At 29.0% G+C, this 14313-nt stretch overlaps 1 protein-coding gene across 4 annotated transcripts in view; it reads right to left on the reverse strand.

Annotated features, from left to right (window-relative positions):
• The window catches only part of hlk (hulk), a 266967-nt gene that overhangs the window by 64920 nt on the left and 187734 nt on the right, over nucleotides 1-14313 (reverse strand). For all 4 annotated transcript variants that reach the window (XM_081729126.1, XM_081729125.1, XM_081729128.1 and 1 more), the window contains 3 exons: nucleotides 6462-6593; nucleotides 5226-5408; nucleotides 2146-2286 (listed from right to left, as the gene is read on the reverse strand). In XM_081729126.1, the coding sequence (XP_081585252.1) occupies nucleotides 2146-2286; nucleotides 5226-5408; nucleotides 6462-6593 (456 nt within the window). The remainder of the gene's footprint in view (nucleotides 1-2145; nucleotides 2287-5225; nucleotides 5409-6461; nucleotides 6594-14313) is intronic.

A 14313-nucleotide genomic window follows, 5' to 3' on the forward strand; every position in this document is an offset into this window, starting at 1 on the left:
CCCACACTACACCTTTTTACGTGTTTTTTGGTTAATTTATTTCAGACTCTTCGCTACTAAGATACTACCTTTGCTGAGCAAAAATGAAACTTCTAGAAAATGGACCTGGATCCTTGTGCTCTGAAAGACCCATATCTAAAAATATTTTTTTAAAAAACCTAAGTTGGAGCCAAACTTATCCCACAACCGTTTGTTCGAAACGTATAAAATTAGTTTCTTCGGTTTACTTGAAATGATGTCCTTTTTTCTTCCTGTGAAACTCATGTTAAACGATTCCAAGTTGTACGAGACTGAGAACCAACATGTACTGTATGTATTAAAGAATGCCTGCGATATTTTAATTTCAGAACCGCAATTTAGTAAAGAGCCCTTTGTTTTCTGAATACAACACAAAAACTTGTTTCAATGATAATTTTTTAAAAATTTATTGTTTTAAAATTTATTTCTACAAGTAGTCCAACCTTCGACTACAACACTTTCTCGCAAGTTAACTGAGAAGCATTTAAACAATACAATAGACGATAATGGAACAAAGGAAAAAAGGGACGAAATATATTGTGGATCACCACATCGATCTGCTGTAGCCACGAGAAACCAAAACATTCACACAGGAACAGTGTTGCCACAGTTCTAGCTCTGGAATGGGCTGAAAAATAGTACCAACTGAAAACAAAAAGGGCTGAATTCATTATTTTATCACAGTGTAATACATGGCTCTATAACACGAAACCAAAAGAAGTTCTAGAACACTCCACCCCCTTTTCCCAAGAGTACAAATCAAGAAATTTCTCTTTTTAAAAACTACTTTTTAGAAACATCCAAATAGGAAGACCCCGAACAACTGTGGAAGTAGATGAAACTTTTCTCGCACGTAGGACATATAACAGTGGCCGCAGATTAAAAGGGAAAACAATTATCATCTTCGGTATGCATTGTAAAGAAATCAAACGCACCTCTACTTCGAAGTGATCAATAGGCCAAAACGGTATTATGGCCATGTATGAGAAAAATATATAAAACGAGGAACAAATCAATCAATCATAAGATGTAGGAGAAGTCTTACTGACACTTTTGAAAATGTGACAAGTATCTGTTAAATGATGCTGAATTGGATAGAATTGTACCAACTTTTATCACAAACGGAGCTGAAAATGAAAAATAGTACCAACGGGCCGATGAATAACAAAAAGGGCTGAATTTGGTAATTGTACAAAGTATGGCAACACTGTACGGGAAGAAAACAATCTTCTGAACGGGATTACTTTTTTGGCAATTTTCTTTCTCTGGCAGATTTTTTTTACAAAAATAAAATAAAATAAAAATAAACATGTTCAAAACAAGCCTTAAAAATACACGTGTTTAAAACAAAAGGTTTAAAACGTATATAAAATTTGTTTTAAACAAAATCAATTGTTTAAAACAAGTTTTAATAATTTGTTTTAAACATTTTGTTTTAAACAAAACAACCCTGCTCCGTTGTCCATGGCATCTAATTTTTTGTGCATGGACATATCTTTGTTATGTTTATCGAATGGACTAGGTTTGATTCGGATCTCCGGATGACACGTTCATGTCCGTTCCTTGTAAAAATTCACCATGAATGAACTCCTTTAGAAATCCAAGTAGACAGTATAAGCAACTTAAATAATACATAAACTTGTAAATCCAAGTTTATAAAGTAAGAAAAATAAATTGAAGAATAAACAGAATAATTATTCAAAAATAAATTGAAAAATATGCCCACAGTTTGTTTAAAATTATGTCTAGTAATTCTTTTCTTTAAATATTTAGAATGGCTTTGACAATTACAAAACGCTTTTCGAAGTGTAATTGTTATATTCGTGTAATTCAGTATTAATGACTAGAGTTACTTTACCCAAGAGGCAATGTCTAGTTTCTTTTATATTTCCTACGGCGAAAAAATATTTCACATGTACAGTTCCTTGTGTCTAATAAGTTTCTTAATTATCCTAGATTCTGAAAAAAAGAAACATGTAAGTTGTAAGCTTTAAGTTTTAGCAGCTAGATAACTAAAAAAAAAAAATTAAAACAGCATAATAAGGAAAGTCATGAAAAATGGTTGATGAGGGGAAAAATAAAATAAAATCAACAAAAGAAGAAAAACGTGTGCAAGTTCAAACTCACAAAGAAACACAGCTAAGTAGTCTGTGATTTGTTGAATCTTGTAGAACATCTTGCGATTCACCTTTTCTATGTGGTCCGTCATTTCCATATTTTCTGGACTGGTCAACCAATCTAACACTTCTTCTTCATCATCTAGATCGCCTACAGAAATAACAATAAGACTACAATGAATATCGTAAAATACTTTGTTTTATTCATAAAGTAGCAATTTAGTTGCACATAGAAAATTATCCATCACTTTTTTTATGACAGAATAATAAATCTAACATAAATAACCATGTTAAATGATTTAAATTGTGATAATATCGCCTTATCGGTAATATCTTTTGCCGTGACTATATAAGGTACGAACTAAGAAATTTATAACTGCCTATGTACAGACAAGCGCCCTGTTACTATTTATTATTAAACTTTCTTATAATCCTCTATTTTCTTACAAACATCTCAAACTTTGTCAAATAGTGAGACCAGTGTGTGGTCATCACTATGCTACTGTTATTTTGTCAAATTTAAATTTTGGTAATTATATCAAATCAGAACATGACGTTGTAGACATTAGAATTTTTCTTAGTGTATGAAAATAACACCAATATATAATTTTGCTGATACAAAAGTGGACATAATGTTGTCTCTCTTAAACTCTATAGAACTATAGGAAAAGAGTAACAGTGGAATGCCGAGAAGGAATAAGGAAACTAGCTGGTACAGAACAAAGGGGAATAAGAAACGTTATTATACAATGCGAAACAAAAGAAGAGATGTATAGTATATCAAATATTTTTCTTAGGACACGAACAATCCATAACCCAAATGGAAGAATTTAGTATGTTTGAAATAACTGAAATATAACTGAAATGTATGTTGTATAGTCATACAATCTTGTTAAGTAGTAATTAGATTCTACTGTGAAATTGTTTGAAATAAGGGCATACTCTTTACCTTTTTCAAGTTCTTACTATAAACATTCTGGATAAAAGAGCAAATAGGGTATTTCTAAAAAATGGGTGATCTAGAACTATTTCAACAGGTAAGTACTTGTTAAAGATGAAACATTTCCCTCTATTTCCAGATAAAAAGATGTTTAAGGAATAACATTAAACGTGTACTATACAGATTGGTGGCAAATTACAAATAATTTAGAAATTCATAAATACCAAAATACATATACAAATGGAAATACGAACTATGATCATGAATCTAGAATAGTACTTCACGTTGAATATACCTAGGTATATATATATTGACGTCGATCTAGTTATTTTTTAAAAAAATGTTTGTACAGTAATAGTGCTAGTAACTAAGGAAAAAACAAATCTCCAATATTTGTTACTAAGAACAATCATCCATAATTTTACGATCATGATTCTAGTCCCATATTAATAACATGTGATTCTTATTAATGTTTTGGACAATTACTACAAATTAACATGAGCAAAACTGACCAACTATTAGCATTCAACCAATACAATAATTATATTTGTTTTTTAGGCACAAAGTAGAGGGTAAGGCAGCCTATATTCGTACTTTCTAAAGGTATTTCTTTTTTTCAAAACCATATGGAGTAAAAGATAAATATTGATCATTATCAAGAATTTTTTTTGTCTGTGTCACATGAAAGAAATATCCATCAGATTTTGTCAGTGTATATTATGCATTAATTCTTTCAATTTATGACACTTATCATTACACATGTCAAAGCCTTAGGTTATATAGATTTCTTTACATAGACTATTATAAGCTGTAGTTTAACAATTTTATAAAATGTGTTAACAGTTTACAGCTACCTATTACTTCTTACATATTAATGTTTCTAAGAAGAATATTAAGAAGTGTTGTTTCCTTTATTTTCTAAGGGGGTTAAGAATGCAAATAAAACTGCTTCTATAACATCTTAGAAATATTATACTATTACTTTTCTATGAAATACATAGTCAAGTCAAGACACAACACTTAAAATGTATTTTTTAATTTCTAATAATGCAACCAAAAGCCGTAATATTTATTCAAAGATAAACACGCGTTTATAAGTAGGATAAAAGAACATTATGAAATGAACTTAAAGGATAAATAAAACAAATAAATTACTTAGGTCACAATATTTCTTCCAACCTTTTGGGATATTCCAGGTAATAAAAATGTAATAATTAATTGTCTTGCACAAAAGTTTGAATTTTTGGATCAGGAAAGTAAACTTAAAACTGTATCATGATAAAAGTACATAATCACCATCCTAAAGAAAAACCAAAAGGCTGAAACTTTTACACTTAAATAAGATTTAAAAATTGTCAACTTATTTACTTATTATTTACAAGAAAGGTACACACATAAAAATCAAGTTTTTTTTCAGTTTTGCACAACATTACAATACAAAGCAAACAAGAAGTGAAGGGCCACAACAAATAATAAAAAAAAAAGAATTAATAAATAAATAACAGGACATATGCTTTGTCAATTAACTTATTCAGTATCTTGTTCACATTCATTCATAAACGTATCTTTAAGTTGTGAAAATTCACAAGGGCCCGATAGAGTTCTACAATCATAATCGAAGTTTACTTTCTTTGAGGGGGAGCGGAGGGGGCACTAAATTACTACTTGTAATCTCCAGGAATGTTCAGCCATGTCAAATGACTAATATGAAACACGAGTGTGTAAAGAAAGCTCTCTGAACGTAAGTTGTGTTCAGCAATAAAGAGATCGAACAGATAGGAGATTATTTTATGTACATTATTTTGAGGAGTAAACGATAAATCAACCTAAGGTTAGCTTAGATTGAAGAATGACAAAAATTATATTTTCACACAAAAGATATAATCTTGTGAAAGTAACATAAGACAGGCACGATTTGGGAAAGGTGCTGTAATGAAAAAAATATTTTTATACCCGAAAAAATACGGTAGTTAGATTATACTTAAACGACAAATTTCGTTACTTAGTGCTGGTGTCAAGATTTCAAATATTTGATTTTAAATGAGTAAGGGGAAAAATAAAAATATATTTTAAGAGTTGTAAGGGAAAAATAGAAATAAATTTAGGAGTTGTACACAGAAGAAAAACAAACAGAAATTTGCCATACCAACCATCGTATTTAATATATTTTCCTCTGCGGAAGTAAGTAATTCCTGGAGGATTTCTGAATCCATACTTCTTTGCCATCAATTTATCATTTATTTTCACTATATTAACTCCATATTCCGATGCCTCGTCATCAATCAATTCTACGTGACGCAGAATCCTTGGACAATCTGGATTCTCTTCATTGACTACAATAGAGAAAAATTAATCTAGTTTGTATTTTAGTCAATATTAAGCATTCTTGAAGTATGGCGTTATAGGCTGAGGTTCAATGGCCCTAAGTAATGTTATTTTTAAAATTCAGAAGTGTGCTGTTCATACCTATAGAGCACCCCAGCAGAAGTAGCGTAATTCTTTTTTTTTTAATAAACATACTATCTTTTTCAAACCACACCATCTTGCCGTTAATATATCATCTTTTTATTCATCATTTGTTAAACTTTGTTGAAACTACGTTAATTACAGATAATTGACTAAACAATAATAATAAAAATTTCCATAATTATTAATTACAATACAATGCAGGGCACAAATTTATAATTTGATTTTATAATTTATTGTTGATTTTATAATTTCAACAAAAGTTTATGCTTTTGCTAATAAAGTATCCAGTACTCTGTAATATGAAATAAAGTAAATTGAAGATAATTACGTATAATCAAGAAACAAAGAAGACTTTGTCAGTAAATGTTTCTATGATCTTGATGATTTTTAAGTACATAACTAGAAAAGTAAATTCATAATCTAATATTAGATCTATCTAGGATATTTTATATTGTTATACATCAGATGAATAATGATAATTATCAGTTATGTACAAAAAAGGATAATGATAATAAACTAAACTATTACTATAATGAAACTAATGATATCTGGTTTCTATATCTTTTGCTTATAACACATAAATCAGTTATTCTATAATATTGAATGCGGGAATTATGATAGATCTGTTACTCAAATATTTTTTATACTACACTTCAGAACTTCATTTGAAACATAGCACATGGAGCAGAAGTAAGGAAATATACATAAACTTATCATCCTCCCACTTCCACTCTTAGCGACAAATAACATAATATGATTTTATGAAATTTTTTTAATTATGGATGTTTTGTACTATGCAGCTTGTATTCACAAGTCATGCATTTTATCTGTATGGAATATTACTTATTGAGCAAATACCATGGTATATAATACTATAAAAAATGTTATAGACAGATATTGGAAACATGTGTACTCACACCAAACAACAGCAAGGAATTCCTTTGTTTCGATGTACTCGAACAATGTTTCCCGATCAATTTCTTCTACGCTTTCGTCATTCTTCTGGTAGATCATCCATTGAAGCACATCTCCCTCCTCTTGAAGATCGCCTGTAAGGGAAGCCATGGTCATCAACTTTTCTTGGCCGTTTGCAAATGGACAAAATCAGAAGGTATTTCGAATAACAGATTCAAGAAGAAGAGATGCTGGAGCCACTGCGAGCAGTCTTCGGTGTGAGTTCAGAAGATTCTAGTCTTCATATAAACATATCTTCTTTGCGTTCCATGTCTTCTCCAAGACGAAGTGCTTCTGTTCTACTTTTAGGGCAAGTTAGAGGCAGAAACAGACACTAACGTATACTAGTATTACATATATTAATACATGTAGCATCACAACTGCTGTACTTAACAAGAAGCACTGAGATTACTCATATTTTACATGTTTAAACATTTTTACTACACTTGTTCAGAATAGCAGTTATTAAAGTTTAGTGAAACTGCTGTACGAATTGTTCGTCGGATGCAGGAGAGTTCCAAAGCTGTATGTTGCACTTCGCCAGGCGCTGAAAGTTTTTATTAGTTATTTCTACGAACAAAAGCTTTTCTAAGAATCAAACAGAAGTGGTTAGGGCAGCTATTATATGTATATAGAATAAGAGCATAGATTAGAATAGATACCTAATTTGAACAAAGCAATTTCTAAACTGAAGTTGAAGTCTTAACTGTACTCTTCATCATGGTTCTTCCTTTGATGTATAAATAAATTGTTGATAAATAAAAAAAACACATAAATTAAAAGTAGATTTGCTTTTTTGTAGAATCATATGAACGAAATTTAGAATATACATAAATATGCTCTTCATGTTGACAGTATAGTCCAATGGAAGAGGCCATTTTATTTTCTTTTATCAAAATTCTCTATTGAATAATTTGATGGGTTATTTGGATGGATAACCAGGTAGTGAGACGAGTCTTTAATAATAACACACAAGGTAAACAATACAAATGGCAATATATAGATTTTAAGGTGATTGAATTGTCAAATTTAGTTGCTGTCATCAACATACATCACCATGAAAACTGTGATAATAGATTGTGTTAATAGATTAGACTATTGACAAAGTCATTATACATATTTTGTTCTTTTTAATGTTGAACCGGTAACAAAATATGAAGTGTTCTTTTCATTCTTGTCTAGAGACACCATATTTCTGCCAACTCATTCAATAATTATCATCTGAAAGACGGATTGCATACACGTTACTTGTTATAACATGTGTTTCTGAATGTACGTAATGCAGTTTTTCACTTTCTGTTGATCACATTATAAAATATATGTTAATTTTAGGTAACCATTTGTATTCAAAAGGAATATTTTTTTTTTAAATAAGTGTATTAATAAGTATTGTTTTCTTCTTACAGAATTCCTTCTTAGTAATCATTTGGTTCTTAGTAAATGAAATATTAATGTATGGTAGATGTGAAAGTTAACTTTTCAAAATTCATTGTGTTCATTTTTGTACTAAATAAGAAATTAATGCATAGAATCAGCGTCTATGTGCAAAGTATCTTTAGAATTAATTTTTTGTGTGTCTAAGATCTATTTTTTGTTTGAAACAATAGAATCAATTAGTAGTCATAGAAATAAGTGCTGCTTTTTCAGAATTGCAGTTTCTATTTTAGGAAACAACAAGACTTAGAGGTATGGTGCTCACATATCTTAAGATTTCATTCCTATGTGATGCGATTATAAACATTGTATTCTTGAGTGTTTTCAGCTCTTAGTTTATTATCACTCTATTAGCTAATCAACTAATTATTGCAAAACCATTCATTTTCATGTAGCTTCCATCTCCTTCACTTGTAATACTAAAGAGATTTTTGACCTTTTTTTTCATAGAATTTGCTTATCTGAATTTCACACTTATGTCCCAAACTTTCCATCATGATTACAAAGTATTTGTTTTCTCCAATTTTTTATATCGTTTATTTTTGTTGGATGCAGTTATAGAATAGTTCTGTTACTTATTACTTAGAATATTAGCCATGGTCATTAAATTCTTTGAAGCACTCCATGACCAATTGTTTCACTTTTTCTATGATGCTCTAATGTCAACAAAATCGTTTACATAATATTCCTTAGCAAATTAATCATCGTGGCTCAATAACTCAATGTCTCGATTGACACTATTACTTCCTATGTTTGATAATAGCTCCTTTCCGAAAGCTAAGTGTTTCATACATATGTTGCAATTGTTATCTTTTTTTAGTTTATTATACAATAGCAAAATTATTTTTAAAAAGGAAAAAAACTTCATTTTTTTAACAATGAGCTAATAATCTAATATTTCTTAAATCTTGTTCGGAGTGAATGCAATTCAAAGTGAGAAACTCTCACTTTTATTGAAGTCTCCATGATTATTTTATGCAGAAAACGAGATAACTCGTTAACCAGACAAAACTTTGTGTAATGTTTATACTTACCTTTTAGTATTGTTACAAAATGCTGCACATTTTAATGAAGTGTACAGTTATATTGGTAAGATGACAATGAAATTAAGAATAAAATTAAGTGTGTTGTGGAAATTTGGAGCGTTACAACTATTCAAGCGACTGCATTGAAGAACTCAAGTTCAAAATCAGTCAAGGCAATTACTTGTTTAATTACAAGAGTAGCATAATGATTGTTTTCGTAGGTTCAACTGAATTAACTCAGTTGGTTGTTAACAGAAATGTAAGATGTAATGTCAGAGAAAACAAAAAGTGGGGAAAGTTTGTACAGAAGTATATTAAAAGTGCCACAAAGTAGACAGAGGAGTTGTTTAAAGTTAAGGGAATGTTTTGTTTCTTCTTCTGTAGATTGAATACTTATTAAACTTCGACATGGAACTTTCCGTTTGTTTCTCAAACAGGGTTCGAGCGACTAATTTATCATGACAGAAAGCGGTTTCACAGGAAAATGAAAACTACTTTTCAGGGTACTACTACTACTTCTTCAAAACTGCGAAACTATTGCATTAAGAATCGTGATATAAAAATAACGCACAGAGAGACGTAAGTCATTTGTATCTCAAAAGTAGAACAGAATGAATCTCATTGTTCAAGTGTAAGAAAAATAGAGAATTATAAGAAAAACAGAAGACTTACCTGTTTGTTATATTACCAAATTTCTTAAGTTCGTACCATGCATAGACCTTATTAGAGATATTAGCGATAAGGAGATGTTATTAAGAATTTAAGAATACATGGAATTTGCTTCTGCCGTGCATTCTGATTCAACTATTTTCATTTATAATACGTGCATCTCTATAGTATGAGAACTTCTATCTCTATCCTAGAATTCTATCCAAAAAATATTTATAACAAATGTTTAAATTTATACCTTCATTTGAAATGTATGCAATTGATCATAAATATTACATTGACAATGAATCAATTTCAACTTAGTAGTGTTGTTCAGGTAAGCCTGCTCTTTTTCTAATAAATCTTTTTTCTTTCTTTTCTTGGTGCTTCTTTTGATCGATAACATAGTTTCAATTGTCTGATCTCTTAATTTTCTTTTTTGAAACAAGTTTTACTTGTTTGTAAATCAGTGTAGATAAGATACGTTTATTTCTAGACATTATATTTTCATTTATTATATCCAGTTTTAAAGGTTTGTTTGGAAATAAGTTATGGAAATAACATTTACTAGAAACAAAAATTATAATCTTTTATTGAGAGCAGATTTCTTTTGTTAAAAGGCGAAACATAGTTCAAAGAAAAAGAGAAAGAGAGACAATACGAAAAGATACAATAAATAATGTACTTTTTTAAAACTTTTATCAGGAAATAAAGAGTATTGTCATAACCTAATAAAATTCTATTTGACTCTACTATGTACGTAAATAAATAATTTTGCTTCGTGTTTTTATTTTATCTGGTTAATTAAGAAAACTACTATTATTAACATTTGCTTAACAAACTTGTCTTTTAAATTGTAAGTAATTTATGACTAGTGCTGAATATACTATACCACGTTTTAACAAACAAATCATCTTCATGATTTCGAATTACATTTCTATCATGTTTTGGAAAATGATATGTTGCTGTGGAAATAGTTTGTAATATACATTTTTTTTACAATAAAATGCTTGCTCTGGTCTCGTAATAAGATTATTGTTTAATTGTTGAGCAATTTTTTAAAACAGCAAATTTATTTGAGCTCTGTTGACTTCTGAAATAACATAAGCTAAATATTTACTTTTTTTAAAGGAAAATAACAAAATAGAGACGTATTCTTTCTAAGAAATATAACGATACAGTTTGGATATTCTAATAACAACAATTTATGGGTTGATAGTATATATATTTAAAATATCACAAGATGAATTGCATTATTTCGTGAAAATTATATTGAATTCACATTTTTAACAATAACGCTTCAGGAAAAAGACAAAATACTGTCCAACATATGATACCAAAGAGCAAACAGAGCTCATATACAAATAATTTAGAGTAACAACAAAGATATAATAAATTAAAAGTTGTATTGTTTCAATAACAAAATTGAAAAATGGACGTAAATGTAAAATTATAATACAATGACATTTTTATTTTCGACAATGAAACAAAACAATTTCCGTCAGTGTAAATACGTCTTCTGACAAATATCGAGATCATTGTTGGGAAATTGCAAAATAGATATCATTAATAAAAAAAAGTTAATAATTTTAAATTGCTAAATATAGTTGCTTGTTGTTGTGTATTTAATGAATCCCATAAGATCTCCTGTTTCTTCGTTGTTATATATTATTTGTTGTATATTGCTTGTTGCATATTGTTCATTGACAATTAATCTACCACCACCATGTATATTTACCACTACCAAAAAAACTTGTCTTTCCTTTCTTGGATTTTTCTGACGACTTTCCCGACTTCTTGGCTTTATCGGACTTGGCTTTATCCGACTTGGCTTTATCTGGTTTGGCTTTGCTACTTTCCTTTCCACCTTTCTGTTCTTTCTTGGGTTTTGTTTGCTTTTTAGGTGGTTCAGATGGACAGCATCGGTAAGGCTCAAGAGAAGACATGGTTTTAGGTTTTCTCCCTCCAAGCCCAAGGTAGAAACAGCCATCGCCTGCAGCGAAATTAAGTAATTGTAAGTGTAATGTTTTATGGGAATTTTTCACAGTTATTATTGTTTTACTAAGAAAAATATATTTCTTTAAATTATTTTGGATCAAACTTTTACTATTCTTTTATTAAAATAAAAATATGAAAAGTAAGAACACAAACATACTGATTCTTTTAAAATAAAAGCATCTAAAGAGGAAAATATGAATTTTTAAATCAAAATAATTTAATATTTATTGTCAAAATGGTTTATTCTAATCAAAAATTTACAATTATGAAAGAAAAAAATAGTTGTTAGTTGCGGGTAACATTTACAGAAAGAGTTATTAACACGTTTACAATTTACATGGAAGAAGGCTACTACAAAAAAAGACAAAATTGAAGCTAATAAAGACAAACATAAAAAAGCTGTTTTGTCCCATCCCTGTATGTTACAATTACAGATATTTGCTGCAGGCGATAGCTTGTTAGGTACTTTTACCATGCATCAGAGGAATTTCTATGCATGCTGACAATAGCACTAGTTTGCTTTCTCAGTCTGTTTGAAAGGAAGAATGTAGACAAGCCACTATTTCTTCAAATATATGTTCGAGTAATCCTATTACAGTTATCAATCGATATATTTATATATTTTTATCACCGAAGAAAACAGTACACTCGTTAAAAGAAAGAAAAAATCAAATTTCTGCTGAGCATTTAATCAATTGTTGGTGTTCAAATCGAGGCTAACAACTAGAGTATTTGTTTTCACTTCAGAAAGTATTTTTTAATTATTATTAAAAAGAAACAATATTATTGCAAGTTGTCCGTTTGATATAATGTATATTTATGCGGTGGTAAATTCAATGTAAGTAAGTTGTTTTACCCAATATGCTAACATCTGCATATCTGATTCAAGAGAAGAAAGATTTGTAACTTTTGCAAATAAAAGTTTCTTCTGTGTACCTCAAAAGGGTCACATTAGGTTGAAAGTGTCTATAGAATGTTCTTACATCTTCAAGCAAAATTGAAGAAATGGTAATGCTATATATATATATATATATATATATATATATATATATATATATATATCAAAATTGCAATATAACTAAATATCGAAAGAAAGTGACCTTATTAGTTATTGATATTTAAAAAAATATCTGACCCAGGTGAAAAATTATCTTAGCTCTCGGATTGGAACAAGTATCAAACATAGCGGGAAGTCTTCGTCATGTAAAAACAGGAATAGAAACAATGATTTTATTATATTTCTATTCTCTTTTCAATTCATGTTCTATATATAGAGGGTTAGGTAATTCTTCTCTATGAATAAAACAAAATGTTTCTCTTATCTTTCGCAAACATTATAATATGTCATTTCTTAAAATTTTTAGAATACTAGAAATGAGAACTGAATTTTAATAATTAAAAAAGAATAAATAAAAATCGGAAATATATTGCAGAACTTGTCAATATCTACCGTATTCAGTCACGAAGATAAACTTTGAACAATACAGATTGTTGCTACTTAGATTTTCATTTATTGGTTTCTTGTCCTTTATTTAGTATCTATTTTTTTTCTGGACAACGTTGCTATTGAATAGTAGATTTTATTAATAATTAGTTCATAGTTATTCTAATTTTAACCATAACTAGAGCTGCTGCGAAACGAATATCAAAATTCGAACGTCAGGTTATCAATAAAATTTGCTCATCTTGAATAACATATGAAATACTATAACATGAATTCAAAAATAAAATAATTCGTTATGTTGAAATTCGAATGCCTAGATTTTAACCAGAAAGCTTACAATAAGCTCAGGTACAACAAATATATAATTTAATATTGAATCCATCAGAAATTGTTATCAAGAATAAGGTGGACACTGAGCAAAATAGTTTGCGAAATTTTCCGTGAAAATAATAAGATATTTTGTAAACATAATTAACTTTGCCGTACAGAAACAATTGTTTTGTGGTATGATATTTTAATGCTATTCTGAACATATTTTTATAACTCAATCAGAATTTCTATGGCTTACAATATTTTACCAAGAATTTTATTGTTTGTTGAAATAAATAATGATGATAGCTGCTTTTTGTACTTACCTTTTGCACGACTTTGACGATACTATTTCCGAGAAATTTCTAAAATAGGAAAAAGATAAATACCCAAAATAATAAAGTCGAAGCCTTCGCACTGTACTTACGAAAGAATAACATCTAACAATTTGAAATTCATAAGAGTAACTACAAATACTCAATCTCAAGAAGTTTTTATATCTATCGAATATCCCGAAATAATATGATTTCTTTTTCTATTGGCTCATTAGATACCTCTGAATCATATTGGCGTTACCTAACACAATCAATTAATTTAATAGATGATTGCACGAAAGATTAATTTCAATGCTCTTTCGCAAATTGTGAAGTTTTCAGTAATTTAGTTAATCAAGAGATAACTACGTACAATGGCTTGTTGGATGACAGAAACATAATTTGACAATTTTTATGATAAAAAAAATTATACTTGTAATTTTAGCGTGAAAAATTAGGTTCTTGAAATATTTTTCCCATTAGTAATACTATATTATTTAAAATAACCAATCGTATGTCTCTTAGAAAACTGAAGCAAGCAAACAGGCTCACGTTTTACTCTTTTTCTTAAATAGAAACAGATAGGTTAAGCAAAGTAAATTTCCATTCATATAATTTCTACAAATGTTTATTAAAATTATCT

This window comes from Thermobia domestica, chromosome 10 (assembly GCF_964235325.1).
Source record: "Thermobia domestica chromosome 10, izTheDome1.hap1.1, whole genome shotgun sequence".
NCBI classification, from domain to species: Eukaryota; Metazoa; Arthropoda; class Insecta; order Zygentoma; family Lepismatidae; genus Thermobia; species Thermobia domestica.